The following is a 21,712-nucleotide window of genomic DNA, read 5'->3' on the forward strand; positions in this document are numbered from 1 at the left end:
AGGGCATGTGAAGGTAAAAGAAAATTAAGAAAGGAGCGGACTGCAGCCCATTATATGGGAAGTGGAGTGGCAGTTTCTCCTGTCTAGATGTGTGATTGTATCTTCCTAGATTGACTCCACCCTCAGGCATTACCATAGTGAGACAGGAGTAATTTAAATAAAACCTTGGCGTAACCCCTTGACTGTAATAGAGTTGAACACAAACTGTAATTGTAGATGTTTTACATTTACATTTTTTAAATGTGAGAATAAAATGACATTCAGGTAATAGAGATGAACATAAGTTTAATCAATATTAAATATGCCCGATTCTTCTTTAAACACATACAGATCAAAACAAGTCAAAGCAATACAAAAATGGATGAGCTTTTTCCCCCACATTTCATCCAGTCTTTCAGTTTACACTTTAGAGTTTGACATTTTTGGGAACAATGTACATAATATCCACTTCTCCATACTTTGCAGTGCATCAACTCTCAACTCATGCCCCCCCCCCCCCCCATCTCTAGAACCCACACTTAAACCCATTTATATAATGATATACTTACAAGGCTAGAACAATCTGTATCATTAGGCTTAAAGTTGGTGAGCAAAAGTACTTCAGACAAATGAACAGAACACAATGAAAGAGCTCAATAATGGAGACTTTCTTGAACTTTGTGGCTCCTAACTAGCTTTACCATCAATAGTGCCTTGCATGATGTATTTCTCAATTTCTGGGTCAAAACCATTGCCACAAGTCAACCAGTACAAACTACAACTAGGAGACGGAGTTGGTGATTGGCTTACCGGTAGGCCTTATTCTATTTCAATCTCTTTCTGACCCCTGTTGATGTGCAACCAATCTCGGCACAGTGGACGTTATTAAGTGTTAAGGTAATGCCAGGCATCTTTGAATGGAAAGGAGACTTGAAAACCCATCAGAAACCAAACAATGGTATGATTCATCGAAAAAGTAATTCAAAAGAAGAACAATTCATACAGAATGATCAGCTCCCGAGTTTGATTCCAGCCTGTATCACAACTGGCCGTGATTGGGAGTCCCATAGGGCGGCGCACAATTGGCGGTGTCCGGGTTACAGTTCGGCCGGAGTAGGCCGTCATTGTAAATAAGAATTTGATCTTAACTGACTTGCCTAGTTAAATAAATATTTGTTTTTCTTTAAATAAACAAACCCTGGTGGCTGACTTTGACTTCAAGTGAAACACAAAGCATGCAGATGCAATGTGGAGGAACATCTGACTGGACAATACCAAATAATGGCAACAAGATAAACAACTAAGAGATCATACAGTAAGAGTTAAAGAAAAACACACCTTCAGAGCTCAGTCCGAGTTCAGTTAGTAACTGATTACTCTCAACAAAGAGACATGGATGACTAGAGAGCTAGACGTGATCATCTCAGTTTATTAGCGATAGCAGACAGTCCTATTTGAAAAAAAAAAAAAAAATCAGAATCAATCCATCAATTAGGACAGAAAGATCAAATGCTCGAGAGAGGTCACAGTAAAACTCATCTTAAAGGGGAATGTGCAGTTGCATCATCCCTTTTCGGACTTCTGAATGAATGAAATATTCCCATTGATTCTTGAGGCATTTTCAAGTTAAATTCTTCATGACTTCAGTTCAACTGTCATAACCCATCAGAACTTCAAATATAAGCTTGTTTCACTCCAATGTTGGTAAACAAAGTAAATGTAAACAAGCACTATATATGGTTAAAACTATAATTGTAATCATGGATGGTCAGTCCTTTCATCCATAGCTCTGTCAATGAATTTGAGAGTGGTTACCTTTCTCCAGCCCTATCCCTCAGCTTTTTACTGAAACAGGGGTGGGGATTTCAATTTGTTATTGTTTCAACTGATGATTCCCTCTAAGTTATTAGCCGGCAGTTCGTATGTATGAAATAGGATTAGCATCTCCAGTCCATGGACAAACTCAACACACACAGGAGTGATCAATAGATGACAATACCCAGTCTCCTTCAGAACAGACATGGGGGTGTCCCAATACGCCTTACTGGATTCCTTTCCTTGTCCCCTGTCCTTCATAGCCACTGATAGGGAAAGATGGGTAAGTTTCCATCCTTATAATTTTCCCCTCTCATGTCCTTTGAGATCAGTGGCCATGAAGGAAAGGAAGCATCTAAAAGACTAAAGAGACATGTCTCCTGAAGCAGGGAGGCCACTGTTTGGAGATGAAATACACCCAAATATTATACAGACACAAAAATGATCCTACACTACAAGAAAGGGTGAATAATAAATATGAATTAAATGCTTTTTAGACACAATCTCGCTTTTTTCAGCATTCCATTTTGAGATACCAAACTTTTCCATGTACATGTCATATCCCTCTTCCAACCCTATACCCCTTCTAACCCCTTGCTCTTCATCATCCTTCGCTCAGTAGAACAGTGTACAATCCCAAATGAATCCCTAGCCCCTCCCCCGTTTGCACTTGTGGCGATCTGAAAGGACTTGCTTAGATAATATCAATATGATAATAGCTCCACCATGGCCTAGGTCAGGCTATACTAGAAATTCTGCAATATTGCTTATGTCTTAAATCCAACCCTCTCAGACCTCCAGAAGTATGTAGCTGGTAGGAGCTAGGGGTTGATGTGGATTTGGGCGTAGCTCTTGCAATAGAAGCGTTGCCACTTGAGGAGTAAATGATTGTGTTCAGATGAGTGTGTTTTAGTGTTACTCCGTGGTGGTCTATGAGGGACTCCTTCTGGAGTACAAAGGCATGGTGCTGTAGTGTAGTGTGTCACTATGTTGGACTCCGTTTGACCAATGACTTTCTCATTAGACAAAACCCCAACCCTGTTTGGACTTCAGTTGTGTTAAATTTGAACTCAGGTTAAAGAGTGTCTCACTCAGAGAGAAGCACAGCCATAACAATGACATGACAGGGCAGACTAGGGTTAGATGATGTTTGGGCAGGAAAGATGGCCATTAAATACAAGAAAGTCCTAGAGTTGTTCTCTAAGAGCGAGAAGACGACAGGTGGTGAACACACTACAGGGTTAACTACCTCCGGGACTCCACAGGCTCCAATGAGGTGTAAGCACACACACACACACACACACACACAGAGAGACAGGAGTCCCATCTCCAATGGGAGTGCGACGCAACTCCATCGCCCTCTGGAGATCTAGTCCAGAACAGATAATCTCATCCCCCCCTTCCTCTCTTCAAACACACACTCCCCGTCGCCTGTAGTCCCTCCAGGCTTATCTGGTGTAGTAGACTCTGTAGTAGACACTTTTTGACCTCCAAAGAGAGTAAGAGTTGTCGAACTTGAGAAGGTAGACCCCACGGCCAGGGTATTGGTGACTGCCGGCATAGACCTCCTCGTGACAGTCCCGCCTATACACCGGCACTATCTCATCCACCTGCGGCTTCCCTGCCTCTTTCTTAGCCTTCTCCTCCTCACTAGGGGGCTCACCTGGAAATAGAGGGAACGCAGACCATCAGGGGGGCTGGTCAGTAACTACTGGATCACACTACAAGATTATTTTCATCTGGTCTGAGGTGGCTTTCAGTGAATAGCCGCCTAGTGTTTTTCTAGCAGTATGAAAGGACCATACACATTAACAATAAGGGGCTATGTTAAAGACATGAAAAACTATTAACTATGACAAACAAGCAGGTATAGGCCCTCTCAATAGAGCTGTATCCCGGGTCTCACGAAATAACCCCATAACATCCCATTAGAAATCCAGCAGGCATCTCATCTTCCTCTCCTCACCTTCCTCATCCTCTTCTTCGTCGCTGGACTCGCTGACGTGCACACTGACCGAGGCATTGGCGGCATCTGTCCACTCAAAGAAGACTCCGAAGCCAATATCGTAGTGGTCCGTGGCAAACTCCCAGAAGAGGTAGGAGCCCTCCTCGTGGGTGGGCACTCGCACTGTCACTACCTCGCCACGCCCCACCGTGATTACACTGTCCACGTCCTGCCGAATCTTCTCCTTGAAGTCCTTGATCTGGGGTCGCGTCCACATGGAGGGGGCTGCTATGACTGGGGGAGAGTCTGCTGGGGGAGAGGATGGAATGAGAGAGGCGTGTAAATATAACAGTGGCAGATTATGCACAATGTACATCCATTTCTCTGGTACAACATTTCAGAAAAATACAGGATACAAACAAATGTATGCTTTTGAGTAGTAAAAGTGACTTTCATTTTCACTAGATGAGGCAGTACTGGCTTTAGGGCTATACGGGCACACTGTCTCCTTGTTCTATGCAGGATAACAAAGTAGGCAGAGATACTCTGCTGTAACCGATGAATGAATTCCATGGTTTGATTGCAATCCAGGAATTGGCATCCTCTGTCCTTGCCAGCAACTTCTTAGCCAATCGAAGGGTTAGGGAGGAGTCATTCACATATCCCTTCCACCTATTCATCCATTTCTGATCCCCAAAGTCGCATCACCAAGTGTAGAGAGTAAGGCATCACATTACAATTTGGAATGTGTGCACGCTTGTGGATGCTTGCATGTATATCTACCTGGCCGGTGTGTGTGCGTGCATGCATGTTTGTACCTGGCCTTTGCGTGTGTGTACCTATTGGCCCATTCTCAGTGGCCTCCTCAGCAGGCTCTAAGCGCTCTGGCTCTCTGTCCGTGCCCTCAGAGTGGGAGTCTGACTGGCCATTGAGCAAGGGGACCTTCTCTCTAGCCGGGAGCGCTGCAGCTACAGGCTCACTAGTGGCCTCCAGGGTGGCCTTCACCACCGCATCCTCCTGCTGCTTCTGTAAGGCTGCCTGGAAGGGTGAGGGAGGGGGAACGGAGGGTCAATGACTGGGAGGGCAGCAGAATTAAGACATTTCTGTACAATCTCAAACTTTTCAAGGACTTCAAGCAGAAGATTCGGCAGGACGTGGACAGTGTGATCACGGTGGGGCGTGGCGAGGTAGTGACAGTGATCACAAAAAAATCTCTTAATAAAAAATGAAAGACAACAGAAGTTGATAAAAACTCTAATTAGGGAAATGTTTTAGAATCAGTGTTTTAAAGACGTCCTCCAGCTATTTCTGAACTTTTCCTGTTGAAAAGCGATATCCCAAGTATAAATAGGGGAGAGTGTGGTAAGTTGAGCCAAAGGGGAAAAGTGAGCCACCCTTGTTTCTAGGAAACCATACACAAAATTAATCAATCACCAAATATTTAGGAAGAGGTCATCATTTTCATGGACACTGAAGGAAGAAACTACATGGGAAAAGTGGTAAGCAAGTTGGTGAAAATAGTTTTTTTGGACTAAGTCAAGTTAACCTGTGTTAGAAGTTTCATGATGCTTGTATCTAAACCAAAGTAGATACTTTAAAGATTCTAAGGTTCTATACATCAGTTGGGGTCTCTATTAGGTTCAATATGAGGTCCTAAACATAGCATGAAGGTGCATCCTTGTAGCTGTGTTGGCTAATTCCCTGAGTGTACAAAACATTAAGAACACCTGCTCTTTCCATGACAGTCTGGTGAAGTCAGGTGAGCTATGATCCCTCACTTGTTAAATCCACTTCAAAACAGTGGAGATGAAGGGGATGAGACATGCTAAAGAAGAATTTTCAAGCCTCGAGACAATTGAGTGTGTGTGCCATTCAACAGCCAATTTTACAGATCTTGAGGAATTTTAAAAAAAGAATAAAAGGCAAATGTTTCACAATCCAGGTGTGGAAAGCTTTTAAAGGTTACCCAAAAAGACGCATAGCTGCAATCGCTGCCAAAAGTGTTTCTACAAAGTATTGACTCAGGGGGTGTCAAGGCGCCGACAGAGATGGCCGCCTCGCTTCGCGTTCCTAGGTAACTATGCAGTTTTTTTTACGTGTTATTTCTTACATTAGTACCCCAGGTCATCTTAGGTTTCATTACATACAGTCGAGAAGAACTACTGAATATAAGATCAGCGTCAACTCACCATCTGTACGACCAAGAATATGATTTTCGCGAAGCGGATCCTGTGTTCTGCCTTTCAAACAGGACAACGGAATGGATCCCATGCAGCGACCCAAAAAAACGACTCCGAAAAAGAGGGAAACGAGGCGGTCTTCTGGTCAGACTCCGGAGACGGGCACATCATGCACCACTCCCTAGCATTCTTCTCGCCAATGTCCAGTCTCTTGACAACAAGGTTGATGAAATCCGAGCAAGGGTAGCATTCCAGAGGGACATCAGAGACTAACGTTCTTTGCTTCACGGAAACATGGCTCACTGGAGAGACGCTATCGGAGGCGGTGCAGCCAGCGGGCTTCTCCACGCATCGCGCCGACAGAAACAAACATCTTTCTGGTAAGAAGAGGGGCGGGGGCGTATGCCTTATGGCTAACGAGACATGGTGTGATGAAAGAAACATACAGGAACTCAAATCATTCGGTCCACCTGATTTAGAATTCCTCACAATCAAATGTCGACCACATTATCTACCAAGAGAATTCTCTTCGATTATAATCACAGCCGTATATATCCCCCCCAAGCAGACACATCGATGGCTCTGAACGAACTTTATTTGACTCTTTGCAAACTGGAATCCATTTATCCGGAGGCTGCATTCATTGTAGCTGGGGATTTTAACAAGGCTAATCTGAAAACAAGACTCCCTAAATTTTATCAGCATATCGATTGCGCAACCAGGGGTGGAAAAACCTTGGATCATTGTTACTCTAACTTCCGCGACGCATAAGGCCCTGCCCCGCCCTCCTTTCGGAAAAGCTGACCACGACTCCATTTTGTTGATCCCTGCCTACAGACAGAAACTAAAAAAAGAAGCTCCCACGCTGAGGTCTGTCCAACGCTGGTCCGACCAAGCTGACTCCACACTCCAAGACTGCTTCCATCACGTGGACTGGGATATGTTTCGTATTGCGTCAGATAACAATATTGACAAATACGCTGATTCGGTGTGCGAGTTTCATTAGAACGTGCGTTGAGATGTCGTTCCCATAGCAACGATTAAAACATTCCCTAACCAGAAACCGTGGATTGATGGCAGCATTCGCGTGAAACTGAAAGCGCGAACCACTGCTTTTAATAATACAAATATACAAATACAAACAGTGCAGCTATTCCCTCCGCAAGGCTACCAAACAAGCTAAGCGTCAGTACAGAGACAAAGTAGAATCTCAATTCAACGGCTCAGACACAAGAGGCATGTGGCAGGGTCTACAGTCAATTACGGACTACAAGAAGAAAACCAGCCCAGTCACGGACCAGGATGTCTTGCTCCCAGGCAGACTAAATAACTTTTTTTCCCGCTTTGAGGACAATACAGTGCCACTGACACGGCCTGCAACGAAAACATGCGGACTCTCCTTCACTGCAGCCGAGGTGAGTAACACATTTAAACGTGTTAACCCTCGCAAGGCTGCAGGCCCAGACGGCATCCCCAGCCGCGCCCTCAGAGCATGCGCAGACCAGCTGGCCGGTGTGTTTACGGACATATTCAATCAATCCCTATACCAGTCTGCTGTTCCCACATGCTTCAAGAGGGCCACCATTGTTCCTGTTCCCAAGAAAGCTAAGGTAACTGAGCTAAACGACTACCGCCCCGTAGCACTCACTTCCGTCATCATGAAGTGCTTTGAGAGACTAGTCAAGGACCATATCACCTCCACCCTACCTGACACCCTAGACCCACTCCAATTTGCTTACCGCCCAAATAGGTCCACAGACGATGCAATCTCAACCACACTGCACACTGCCCTAACCCAGCTGGACAAGAGGAATACCTATGTGAGAATGCTGTTCATCGACTACAGCTCGACATTCAACACCATAGTACCCTCCAAACTCGTCATCAAGCTCGAGACCCTGGGTCTCGACCCCGCCCTGTGCAACTGGGTACTGGACTTCCTGACGGGCCGCCCCCAGGTGGTGAGGGTAGGCAACAACATCTCCACCCCGCTGATCCTCAACACTGGGGCCCCACAAGGGTGCGTTCTGAGCCCTCTCCTGTACTCCCTGTTCACCCACGACTGCGTGGCCACGCACGCCTCCAACGCAATCATCAAGTTTGCGGACGACACAACAGTGGTAGGCTTGATTACCAACAACGATGAGACGGCCTACAGGGAGGAGGTGAGGGCCCTCGGAGTGTGGTGTCAGGAAAATAACCTCACACTCAACGTCAACAAAACTAAGGAGATGATTGTGGACTTCAGGAAACAGCAGAGGGAACACCCCCCTATCCACATCGATGGAACAGTAGTGGAGAGGGTAGCAAGTTTTAAGTTCCTCGGCATACACATCACAGACAAACTGAATTGGTCCACTCACACAGACAGCATCGTGAAGGCGGCGCAGCAGCGCCTCTTCAACCTCAGGAGGCTGAAGAAATTCGGCTTGTCACCAAAAGCACTCACAAACTTCTACAGATGCACAATCGAGAGCATCCTGGCGGGCTGTATCACCGCCTGGTACGGCAACTGCTCCGCCCACAACCGTAAGGCTCTCCAGAGGGTAGTGAGGTCTGCACAACGCATCACCGGGGGCAAACTACCTGCCCTCCAGGACACCTACACCACCCGATGTTACAGGAAGGCCATAAAGATCATCAAGGACAACAACCACCCGAGCCACTGCCTGTTCACCACGCTATCATCCAGAAGGCGAGGTCAGTACAGGTGCATCAAAGCTGGGACCGAGAGACTGAAAAACAGCTTCTATCTCAAGGCCATCAGACTGTTAAACAGCCACCACTAACATTGAGTGGCTGCTGCCAACACACTGACTCAACTCCAGCCACTTTAATAATGGGAATTGATGGGAAATGTAAAATATATCACTAGCCACTTTAAACAATGCTACCTTATATAATGTTACATACGTATGCATATGAGATGAATAATGTAGGGTATATACTGTACTCTATATCATCTACTGCATCCTTATGTAATACATGTATCACTAGCCACTTTAACTATGCCACTTTGTTTACATACTCATCTCATATGTATATACTGTACTCGATACCATCTACTGTATCTTGCCTATGCTGCTCTGTACCATCACTCATTCATATATCTTTATGTACATATTCTTTATCCCCTTACACTGTGTATAAGACAGTAGTTTGAATTGTTAGTTAGATTACTTGTTGGTTATTACTGCATTGTCGGAACTAGAAGCACAAGCATTTCGCTACTCGCATTAACATCTGCTAACCATGTGTATGTGACAAATAAAATTTGATTTGATTATTTGATTTACTTATGTAAAATTAGATATTTGCAAACATTTATAAAAACATGTTTTCACGTCATCATTGTGGGGTAGTGTTTAGATGGGTGAAAAAATATATAATATTTAAACACTTGAATTCAGGCTGTAAAACAAAATGTGGAATAAGTCAAGGGGTATGAACACTTCTTGAAGGCACTGTAGGTTGACAATTATTTGAAAATATGTCCGTTAATTCATAGTGATTTTGCAAAAGAAAAGCCACGCATTTCAATGCATGCCACTGGAACACCTAACATATGTCATACTTTGACTAAAACTATGACTTATTGACATGGGTAAGCTCTGGTCATCGTCTTTCAGCTCAGAAAAGTGGATTCCTACTGGTGAAGGCGTTTAAAAAGACAAAAGCGTTTGTGATGGTGTTAAATTGTGTTTGGTTTTAAAACGGTAGTGGTAATATTTTATTCAGTACAGAAATTTGTAGGTGGCTTAAAAGAAAACTCCACCAAAAAACAATATTTTGGTATTTGTTTCATTAGTCCATTGTTGATATAGTCCCAACATGTTTTGCATGTTGTGCATGTCAGCAACTTGATTGCTGACATGCAAAACATTTTGTGACTATATCAACAAAGGACTAATGAAACAAATACCAAAAGATAGTTTTGGGGTAGAACGGTCCTTTAACTTAGCCTGTCCTGCAGCTCAACAGACCCCATGACCGTAAGTTGTGCCAAGAGACCACTGTTTTTGGACAAGCTATGGTTTTCAAAACACATTTTTACATGAATTCTGATTATTTCTGGGGATAAACATCATCCTGAAATATATCTAGATATCTTTGTTAGAAAGAATACTATATTTTCCTTGGAGTGATGCTGAATGTAAAAAAATATATAAAAAAATTGCCCAACTTACCCCACTCTCCCCTATAGTAATGTGCACACACTTATGGATAAAAAATAAAATAAAATGTTTCGCTTAAAACAGTGCTTTTTTGACAACAGCAAACTTCAAGAAGTATTGCATTCAAGGAGTTGGTCTGATGTGATGTCATTGTCCTACCCACTTGCTTGAGGAAGATGTGGAGTGCATAGAATGTTGTTGTGTGTACCTGTTGTTGTGCCAGCTGGACCTGGTAGAGCTGCTGCATGTACTGTTGGTAGTGTTGTTCCTGTAGCTGGTGTATGAGACCCAGCTGCTGCTCAGGGCTCTCTGGGTACTGCTGGGCAGCATACTGCTGGAACTGCACCGCCGTCTGGGCATTCAGTGCTGCCATGATCTGCTGTCTGCACACAGGGAGAGGGAGGATGGAGGAGAGTCAACTCAGCACCCTTCCTTCAACAAACACTGGACTACTGTAGAGAGGTAAAGCTGAAGCTAAAGAAACTGATAATCTATCATACACACAGACACAGTACTCACTTCTGCTGCTCCACCCGTAGCCTCTCCTCCTCCAACTGCCTCCTCTCCTCCTCCTCCCTATTCAGCCTCTCCTCCTCTTCGATCATCTGTCTCTCCTCCTCCTGCCTCTGTCGCTCCCTCTCTTCATCCTCGCGGCGCTGTCGTTCCTCCTCCTCCCTCCTGAGGTAAGATGGAAGGAAAGAGACAAAAACACGACAAACTTGAGTAAACTCCCTAAGTCCTAGGGTAGTTTCCACCATGTTGCTGTCATGGGCAGAAATGTCTGTCCTCCTGGACAACTTACCGTTTCCTCTCCTGCTCATCCTTCTCTATTTGGTGGGAGGTGACATAGGGTGCAAATAAATTACAGCATTTGTTCAACAGCTTGACAAACTCCACCATAGCCTCCTCCTTCTCCATGTTACCCAGAGCAGCCCACTCTTTCCTAAAGGGGAAAGAGGGATAGTATAGTTTTTTTGTACTGTATATGTTCAATTTCTCACTTTTGTTTATTTTACTTTCTTTGGCAATATAAACATATGTTCCCATGGCAATAAAGCCCCTTTGAATTTAAATTAGAGTGGGAGATAGAGATGGGGGACAACTTTTTCACACTGAGCTGTGAAAAACCTGGATTCCAAACGGTTTCCTCACGTTTCCTGAAACACAGCTGCAGCAGTAGTGCTGGAGCATCAGCTGGAGTTAAAAAGTCACACACACTGGGGTGGGGGTGGTTTACCTGCGGTCATTTCCCAGGACGTCAAAGAAGCCCACCTCTGGAGAGGCGTCGAGGTTGTATGGCCCCAGTAACACCTGCTTGTGGAGGGCCACCAGACGAAGCTTCTCTTCATAGGTGGGGTGGAAGGCCTTGCCATCCTTATCTGAGGACAAGACAAACCAGCTAATGGGCTAGACTCTGCAACACACTATCAAGGCAAATAATATGTTGATCAGTCATTGCTAGACAGGCCTATATTGGAAATGGCACACAGAACATCTTGTTGCTAAGCGTGTTGCTAGCGAATGGTGACTGACATGTCCCTTTTACAGTGTATACAGTCAGCGAAAAAGTTAGCCATGTCAGACCTTTGTCGTAGAAAAGCCTCAATTTAGACCAGATCGAATGATGAGAGAAAGACATGCTCTCTAAATGTGCACTCCTTATATTGCCAATGCCCTTTGGGAGAAATTAACAATGACTGCAATGCACAGCTTCACTGAAGAATAGGAGAAGTCCAGCTTTAGAACCTGTTTACACAATGTTGTGACTATATTAAAGCAGAAATCCACAGATTGTGGGTGAACCTATGCCTCCCCACTTCTTGTGTAGTGTTTTCACTTTGAACGAAAACAAGGCAGTTGAGCCCTGAGCCACCTTGGGTTGGACTTTTATGCTAGGTGTGTCTCTGCTAATCCGCATACTCGAATGACCCTACTGCCCCAGAGCTGGAGAGGAAGTGAAAGTCACTTGAAACCTAATACTTCAGCCGCCAGAAACAAAGAGCAGACTGGGCCAACAAGCATCATTCTCTGTTCTTGGATCTGAATCAACTCAACCCCAAAATATAAAAAGCAGCGAGAAAGACTGCTAATGACCAATCCATAAACATGATAAACTGGATTAATTTTAACCGATGGAAGTGTGACTGACATGGCCACCGTTCTCATGGACTGGTAACGTTAGGTAAGTGTTGGGTTACGTTTTTAGCCTGCTAGCTACGTTAGCTACTAACCTTAATGTGTTCAATGTTCAAGCTAGCAGCTAACAAGGCTACCTAACATCTGAATTTGGACTGTTTTGTACTCGAAGGAATCTAACGATACCATCATGTAGCGACACTGCATAAACCCCAACAAGATGCTCAATGCCTTTATTTCAACTAGGTACAGTCAGCTAGCTGAAGCTAGATATGCAGATTGTTTACATGGTAGTGTCTCTCGTTTGTAGATGATAATGCTAACTAGCTAGGTGGTAAGACAGCAGTTTCTGTCCAGGACCACCCCCCAAAAATGCTTCTAGCTATACCATTTGGTCAGATATGTTTCTGTACATTGCCAATTACTTTATTTTTTAATTGGCAAGATAAGCAAATGTAGGTACGACATGCCAGCAACAAACGCTGACACGACAATTCCAAGTGTAACTGATTAAATTATGAAAGACAAGCATTGTAATTTTGAATTCCATAGGGTGTGGAAGATGTAAAAAATAATAATAACATCGTTGTTTATCAACAATGACAAGCCACTGGTGTTTAACTTCGATGCAAAATTACTGAGGATAACAGTGCTGATATTGCCACTCCTATTTGCCATATCTTCTATCTAAGCCTACTAGAAAGTGTGTGCCCTCAGGCCTGGAGGGAAGCAAAAGTCATTCCGCTACCCAAGAATAGTAAAGCCCCCTTTACTGGCTCAAATAGCCGAACAATCAACCGATTACCAATCCCTACTAAACTTTTGGGGGGAAAAGACATGACCAGATACAATGCTATTTTACAGTATACAAATTGACAGCAGACTTTCAGCATGCTTGTAGGGAAGGACATTCAACAAGCACAGCAATTACACAAATGACTGATGATTGGCTGAGAAATTCATGATACAAAGATTGTGAGAGCTGTGTTGTTTTTTTCTTTGAGGCTTTTGACATTATTGATCACAGTCTGTTGATGGAAAAATGTATGTGTCATGGCTTTAGACCCCCTGCTATGTTGTGGATAAAGCATTACCTGTCTAACAGAAGGGTGTTCTTTAATGGAAGACTTTCCAAAATAATCCAGGTAGAATCAGGAATCCCCCAGGGCAGCTGACTAGGCCCTTACTTTTATCAATTTTACTTATGAAATTTCACTGGCCTTGAGTAAAGCCAGTGTGCCTATGTATGAGGATGACGCAACACTATACACGTCAGCTACTACAGCGAGTGAAATCACTGCAGCAATTAAAGAGCTGCAGTTTCAGAATGGCGGCAAGGAATAAATTCCTAAACATTTCAAAAACTAAAAGCATTGTAGTTGGGACAAATGATTCACTAAAACCTAAACAGCAACTGAATCTTGTAATAAATCAATGTGGAAATTGGGCAAGTTAAGGTGACTAAAGTAACCCTGGATTGTAAACGGTCATGGTCAAAACATGTTGATACAACAGTAGCTAAGATGGGGAGGAGTCTTTCCAAAATAAAGCTCTGCCTTAACAACAGTATCAATAAGGCAGATCCTACAGGCTGTAGTTTTGTCGCACCTGGACTACTGTTCAGTCATGTGGTCAGGTGCCACCAAGAGGGACCTCGGAAAAATCCAATTGGCTCAGAACAGGGCGGCATGGCTGGCCCTTAAAAGTACACTAACAATAATATGCATTTCTTGAGCCATTCTCATGGCTCAGATTTGAGGAGAGACTGACTTCATAATTACTAGCACACAGCTCGGACAACCATGCATACCTCACAAGACATGCCACCAAAGGTTTCTTCAAAATCCTCAAGTCAAGAACAGACTATGGGAGGTGCACAGTACTACATAGAGCCATGGCTACATTGAACTCTTTTCCACATCAGGTAACTGATGCAAGCAGTAGAATAGGATTTTTAAAAACGATACAATTATACCATATTGAACAGGGGGACTGGGGACTGTGCAGACACACATGTACACATGGATGTTGTATTGTAAATATGTGATAGTGGAGAAGTGGCCTGAGGGAACACACTAAATGTATTGGGTAAAGTGTTATGAAATGTAATGTCATATTGTTAACTGTATGTAACTGTATTAATGTAGCTGGACCCCAGGAAGAGTAGCTGCTGCCTTGTCAGCAGCTAGATGGGGATGATTAATAAACCCAAAATACAACATTTCTCAGGGAGATACTGGTGGAGACAGTCTGATTTCAAGTTAACCTAAGACTGTGCATGTTGTGGTTGTGCAAACACCAACACTGAAGAATTAAGAAATGCTGTATACATCTTCTGTTTTACTTTGTGAATCAATAATTATTTTGTTGGTAATTGACCAAGGTAAGAAATGCTGTATTTGCATTTTCTATTATGCTTTGGGATTCAATAATTATTTTGTTGGTAAAATACCAAAATCGTTAGCCATGTTTGCCTGTTTAGCACATCGCCTGTATATAAACAGCATTGATTCCTACCTAGTGTGAACTACCCACCAGAACCGGCCGTGATTGGGAGTCCCATAGGGTGGCGCACAATTGGCCCAGCGTTGTCCGGGTTAGGCGGTCATTGTAATTAAGAATTGGTTTGTAACGGACTTAAAATAAATATCCAGCGTAGTCAGTATAGTAAACAATGGCTCATCTGCATGACATATTGGTGGACCATGGGCCATGAAGTCATAGGATGGTACATTAGCATCTTACACTGGTAAGAACAAAACACTACATATAAAATCATAATAAAAAAAAAAAAAGTCCTCTGTCAACTGTGTTTATTTTCAACTTAACATGTGTAAATATTTGTATGAACATAAGATTCAACGGACAAACTGAACAAGTTCCACAGACATGTGACTAACAGAAATTGAATGTGTCCCTGAACAAAGGGGGGAGGTAAAAAATAAATAAAAAATCAGTATCTGGTGTGGCCACCAGCTGTATTAAATACTGCAGTGCATCTCCTCCTCATGGACCGCACCAGATTTGCCAGTTCTTGCTGTGAGCCATTACCCCACTCTTCCACCAAAGCACCTGCAAGTTCCTGGACATTTCTGGGGGGGGCTAGCCCTCACCCTCCGATCCAACAGGTCCCAGATTGAGATCCGGGCTCTTAGCTGGCTATGGCAGAACACTGACATTCCGGTCTTGCAGGAAATCACGCACAGAACGAGCAGTATGGCTGGTGGCATTGTCATGCTGGAGGGTTATGTCAGGATGAGCCTGCAGGAAGGGTACCACATGAGGGAGGAGGATGTCTAACCTGTAACGCATGGCATTGAGATCGCCTGCAATGACAACAAGCTCAGTCCGATGATCCTGTGACACACCATCCCAGACCATAACGGACCCTCCACCTCGATCCTGCGCCAGAGTACAGGCCTCGTTGCAACGCTCATTCCTTCGACGATAAACGCGAATCCGACCATCACCCCTGGTGAGACAAAACCGCGGCTCATCAATGAAGAGCACTTTTTGCCAGTCCTGTCTGGTCCAGCGACAGTGGGTTTGTGCCCATAGACGACATTGTTGCCAGTGATGTCTGGTGAGGACCTGCCTAAAAACAGGCCTACAAGCCCTCAGTCCAGCCTCTCTCAGCGTATTTCAGACGGTCTGAGCACTGATGGAGGGATTGTGCGTTCCCGGGTTAACTCAGGCAGTTGCCATCCTGTACCTGTCCTGCAGGTGTGATGTTCGGATGTACCGATTCTGTGCAGGTGTTGTTACACGTGGTCTCCCACCGCGAGGACGATCAGCTGTCCGTCCTGTCTCCCTGTAGCGCTGTTCGGTGTCTCACAGGACGGACATTGTAATTTATTGCCCTGGCCACATCTGCAGTCCTCATGACTCCTTGCAGCATGCCTAAGGCACGTTCACACAGACGAGCAGGGACACTAGGCATCTTTGTTTTTCCAGAGTCAGTAGAAAGGCCTCTTTAGTGTCCCAAGTTTTCATAACTGTGACCTTAATTGCCTACCATATGTAAGTTGTTGGTGTCTTGACGACCGTTCCACAGGTGCATGTTCATTCATTGTTTATGATTCATTGACCAAGCACGGGAAACAGTGTTTAAACCCTTTATAATAAAGATCTGAAACGTTATTTGGATTTATACGAATTATCTTTGAAAGACAGGGTCCTGAAAAAGGGACGTTTATTTTATTTTTTGCTGAGTTTACTATCTATGTTATCAAAATCAATGTTTATTTGGCATATGCACAGGATACAGTGGGGGTGTATAAAGGGAATATGATGGTATGAATTTTTTGTTCATACAAGTACTTTGAGTATAGTTAAGAAATGTATTAATTCTCTCTCAAAACCGTGCGTATGTTCACATTATTTACTAATATTCCATCAATATTATGTTATCAAATCAATGTTTATTTTTCAGCATATGCATAGGATACAGTGGTGTGTATACAGTGTGTCATTCTGTACCATTACCAACCAGGCAAGAACATCAGTGCAAGGGGCTTGGTAGGAAACTTTTGTTGATACAGAATGGCAGCCATTCTATGGCAGCCACAACTATTTAACCTTTTCCTGGTGAAACAAATGAATATACAATTACATTAGAATCAATACTATGAAAACTTGGAAAGGCCATTGACACTTGCGCTAATAATTTCAGTGATGTGATTTCTCTCTCGCATCAGCATTAACACTGCTGTAGTAACAGATCCACGGATGAATGGGACTACTTAATGCATGACAAAAGACTTGACTCATGTAAGACTTGACTCTTGACTCATCTATTTTGTTTAGTGCCTCATGATGCTGCCACCCCCGTTCATCACAGTTGGGATGGTATTCTTTGGTTTGCAAGCATCCCCCTTTTTCCTCCAAACATAACGATGGTCATTATGGCCAAACGGTTCTATTTTTGTTTCATCAGACCAGAGGTCATTCCTCCCAGAATTACAATCTTTGTCCCCATGTGCAGTTGCAAACGGTAGTCTGGCTTTTTTATGGCAGTTTTAGAGCAGTGGCTTCTTCCTTGCTGAGTGGCCTTTCAGGTTATGTCGATATAGGACTTGTTTTACTTTTGTACCCGTTTCCTCCAGCATCTTAACAAGCGCCTTTGCTGTTGTTCTGGGATTGATTTGCACTTTTCACACCAAGGTATGTTCATCTCTACGAGACAGAACGCGCCTCCTTCCTGATCAGTATAACGGCTGCATGGTCCCATGGTTGTTTATACTTGCGTACTATTGTTTGTACAGATGAACGTGGTACCTTCCGGCGTTTGTAAATTGCTCCCAAGGATGAACCAGAATTGTGGAGGTCCACAATTTTTTCTTCTGGGGTCTTGGCTGATTTCTTTAGATTTTCCCATGATGTCAGGCAAAGAGGCACAGAGTTTGAATGTAGGCTTTGAAATACATCCACAGGAACAACTCCAATTATTTCAACTGATGTCAATTAGCCTATCAGAAGCATCCTAAGCCATGACATAATTTTCTGGAATTTTCTAAGCTGTTTAAAGGCACAGTCAACTTAGTGCATGTAAACTTCTGACCCACTGGAATTGTGATACAGATAATTGTAAGTGAAATAATGTCTGTAAACAATTGTTAGAAAAATGACTTGTCATGCACAAAGTAGATTTCCTAACAGACTTGCCAAAACTATAGTTTGTTTACAAGAAATTTGTGGAGTGGTTGAAAAACGAGTTATAATGAGTCCAACCTAAGTGTATGTAAACTTCAACTGTAATTCACAATTAAACATTACAATTAAAAGTGACTCTCACCCAAAATTGGGACAATTACATGACAACTGAACACTTGTAGAACTTAAATAAACACACACATACAAGGCAGGACATACAGTTCATATGAAAAGACCCCTTGACTTTCTCCACATCATTACGTTACAGCCTTATTCTAAAACGGATTAAATAAATACAAATCCTCAATCTACACACAATACCCCATAACGACAAAGCGAAAATAGGTTTGTAGTAATTTTTGCATTTTTTTGGACAAAAATACCTAATTTATATAAATTTGGATTCTGGGTAAACTTTGAACATTGCTATACTAGAGACATGATAGATCAGAAGTAATACTATAGTATCTGAGGGATGATAGAGAATGGTTGTTATATCAGAAGTTAATGGTTATCTGTAGGAGTCAGATGGCTTTGGAATGTGTAGGGGAGACAGGCGGAGATCTTAGAACCAAAGGAGAGGGGGAATGTATAACATTTACATTATGTCAGGATATGTTATTGTTAGACATCAGGGATCCTATGGGAGAAGAGAGAGTCTGGTATCAATAACCATGACAGCCTTGAGTTGGGGAGGAGTGAGAACTTTGGGGTAAAGGTCAGGTTAGATGAGGAAGAACAGATATCACTAAGGTTCTGTCTAGTAACAGAGATGCATTGGCTGTTTTGTTGCGGAGGAGACTTAGCCTCAGAGAAAGGGTTAAATATAAGTGCTTGTGTGAAATTTCATTTTTTTGAATCCAGCTGTATCGACCCTTTGGATAGAATTAAACTTGGTTAAGCTTCTCTATTGTCCGTCAGTTATTTACTCTGAAAATTAGAACCTAACAATAAGTATTCAGACTCTTTGCTATGAGACTCGAAATTGAACTCAGGTACATATTGTTTCCATTGATCATCCTTGAGATGTTTCTACAACTTGATTGAATTCCACCTGTGGTAAATTCAATTGATTGGCCATGATTTGGAAAGGCACACACCTGTCTATATAAAGGTCCCTCAGTTGACAGTGCATGTCAGAGCAAAAACCAAGCCAGAAGGTCGAAGGAATTGTCCGGAGAGCATAGATGAGGCACAGATCTGGGAAGGGTACCAAAACATTTCTGCAGCACTGAACGTCCAAGAACACAGTGGCCTCCATCATTCTTAAATGGAAGAAGTTTGGAACCACCAAGACTCTTCCTAGAGCTGTCCGCCCGGCCACACTGAGCAATCAGGGGAGAAGGGCCTTGGTCAGGGATGTGACGAAGAAGCCGATTGTTCATCTGTGGAGATAGGACAACCTTCCAGAAGAACAACTCTCTCTGCAACACTCCACCAATCAGGCTTTTATGGTAGAGTGGCCAGATGGAATCCACTCCTCAGTAAAAGGCACATGACAGTCCGCTTGGAGTTTGTAAAAGGCACCTTTTGGTCTGATGAAACCAAGATTGAACTCTTTGGTCTGAATGCCAAGCGTCACGCCTGGAGGAAACCCTACGGTGAAGCATGGTGGTTGCAGCATTATGCTGTGGTGGGGATATTTTTCAGCGGAAGAGACTGGGAAACTAGTCAGGATTGAGGGAACAATGAACAGAGCAAAGTACAGAGAGATCATTGATGAAATCCTGCTCCAGAGGGCTCAGGACATTATACCGGGGCAATGGTTCACCTTCCAACAGGACAGAGACCCTAAGCACACACCCAAGACAATGCAGGAGTGGTTTCAGGACAAGTCTCTGAGTGGCCCAGCCAGAGCCCGGACTTGAACCAGATCGAACATCTCTGGAGACCTGAAAACGCTCCCCATCCAACCTGACAGACCTTGAAAGGTGCTGCAGAGAAGAATGTGAGAAACTCCCCAAATACAGGTGTGCCAAGCTTGCCAAAGACTCAAGGCTGGAATTACTACCAAATGTGCTTCAACAAAGTAACGAGTAAAGGGTCTGAATTCTTATGTATTTGCAAACTTTTCTAAAAACTTTTGATTTGTCATTATGGGGTATTGTGTGTAGACTGACGAGGGGGGGAAAAACAATTTAATGAATTTTAGAATAAGGCTATAATGTAACAAAATGTGGTACAAGTCAAGGAGTCTGAATACTTTTTGAATGCACTAGCTATCAGCTCCCAGGTAAAAAGCCTACATGGTGCCACAGCCTCTCGTGAGGCCAGTACCAACCACACACAGCAGTTTGGAATGACGACCCTTTTGCCAGGTCCTACACCTCCAGACCACAAACCTATGTGCTGAAAGGTGGGAACCAGGAGCAACACCTACTAGGTCATCAGAGCAGGTAAGACCGCATTGCATCCTAACGGGCCTGCTACAGAGGTTACATTTTCAATGGCTTAAGTGCATTTTATCATGTGAATTGAAATAATGAGACTAAGTTGATTTGGTTGGTTTCTGTACCAGATAGAACGCCACATGGATACTTTTGATGGTGATGCACATAGTGTAGCTAAAGGGTTAGGATGTTCGTCATCATCTATGGTTGACTTGGTTTCTTCCATCCAACAGGTCCAAACTATCCTGCGCATTATAGGTTGACATTGGGAAAACATTTTTACATCAATAGTACACGGTACATTGCAGTCATTTCCTGTATATATCAGACTGCATCCTATGCATATACCAAAAAAAGGTGATTTTGATCACATAATATTTATGGAACATGAGTACATTATAGCGAGAACACACCATTTATGAATTCAACCACTTCTTCAATGCTGTCCAGGATTGTGAATCACCATCAATGCTGTGTTGACATTACCACCAAATAAGTCTGTCACAACAATGTCCTTTACATACAGTGCACTCGGTATTCAGACCCTTTACTCTGTACTTTGCTGAAGCACTTTTGGCAGCGATTACAGCCTTGAGTGTTCTTGGGCATGACACTACGAGCTTGGCACATCTGTATTTGGGGAGTTTCTTCCATTCTTCTCTGCAGATCCTCTCAAGCTATGTCAGATTGGATGGGGAGCGTTGCTGCACAGCCATTTTCAGGTCTCTCCAGAGATGTTCGATTGGGTTCAAGTACGGTCTCTGGCTGGGTCACTCAAGGACGTTCAGAGACTTGTCGCGAAGCCACAGCATGATGCTGCCACCACTATGGTTCACTGTAGGGATGGTGCCAGGTTTCCTCTAGACGTGACACTTGGCATTCAGGTCAAAGAATTCAATCTTGGTTTCATCAGACCAGAGAATCTTTTTTCTAAATGGTCTGAAAGTCCTTTAGGTGCCTTTTGGCAAACTCCAAGTGGGCTCTCATGTGCATTTTACTGAGGAGTGGCTTCTGTTTGGCCACACTACCATAAAGGCCTGATTGGTGGAGTGCTGCAGAGATGGTTGTTCGTCTGGAAGTTTCTCCCACCACAGAGGAACTCTGGAGCTCTAACAGAGTGACTATCGGCTTCTCGGTCACATCCCTGACCAAGGCCCTTCCTCGATTGCTCAGTTTGGCTGGGCGGCCAGCTCTAGGTAGTCTTGGTGGTTCCAAACTTCTTCCAATGAAGAATGGAGGCCACTGTGCTCTTGGACTTTCAATGCTGCCGACATTTTTTGGTACCCATCCCCAAATCTGTCCGACACAATCTTGTCTCGGAGCTCTATGGATAATTCCGTCGACCTCATGGCTTGGTTTTTGCTAACTGTGGGACCTTATATAGACAGGTGTTTGCATTTCCAATTCATGTCCAATGAATTGAAATTTAGCACAGGCGGA

General features: G+C 43.6%; 1 protein-coding gene across 4 annotated transcripts in view; it reads right to left on the bottom strand.

Moving 5' to 3' along the window:
- Nucleotides 1-265: 265 nt before the first annotated feature.
- LOC115108021 (Golgi resident protein GCP60-like) overlaps nucleotides 266-21,712 on the bottom strand; it is a 36,570-nt gene continuing 15,123 nt past the window's right edge. Inside the window, exons 2-8 of one of the 4 annotated variants that reach the window (XM_029631888.2) lie at nucleotides 11,332-11,473; nucleotides 10,897-11,037; nucleotides 10,614-10,772; nucleotides 10,303-10,477; nucleotides 4,579-4,777; nucleotides 3,761-4,045; nucleotides 266-3,457 (exon numbers count right to left, since the gene is read on the bottom strand). In XM_029631888.2, the coding sequence (XP_029487748.1) occupies nucleotides 3,243-3,457; nucleotides 3,761-4,045; nucleotides 4,579-4,777; nucleotides 10,303-10,477; nucleotides 10,614-10,772; nucleotides 10,897-11,037; nucleotides 11,332-11,473 (1,316 nt within the window). In that variant the 3' untranslated portion in view covers nucleotides 266-3,242. Of the gene's footprint in view, nucleotides 3,458-3,760; nucleotides 4,049-4,557; nucleotides 4,778-10,302; nucleotides 10,478-10,613; nucleotides 10,773-10,896; nucleotides 11,038-11,331; nucleotides 11,474-21,712 lie in introns of all 4 variants that reach the window. The other 3 variants (XM_029631887.2, XM_029631886.2, XM_029631884.2) reach the window with 3 other exon arrangements.

This window comes from Oncorhynchus nerka, linkage group LG24, assembly GCF_034236695.1.
Source record: "Oncorhynchus nerka isolate Pitt River linkage group LG24, Oner_Uvic_2.0, whole genome shotgun sequence".
Classification (NCBI taxonomy): domain Eukaryota; kingdom Metazoa; phylum Chordata; class Actinopteri; order Salmoniformes; family Salmonidae; genus Oncorhynchus; species Oncorhynchus nerka.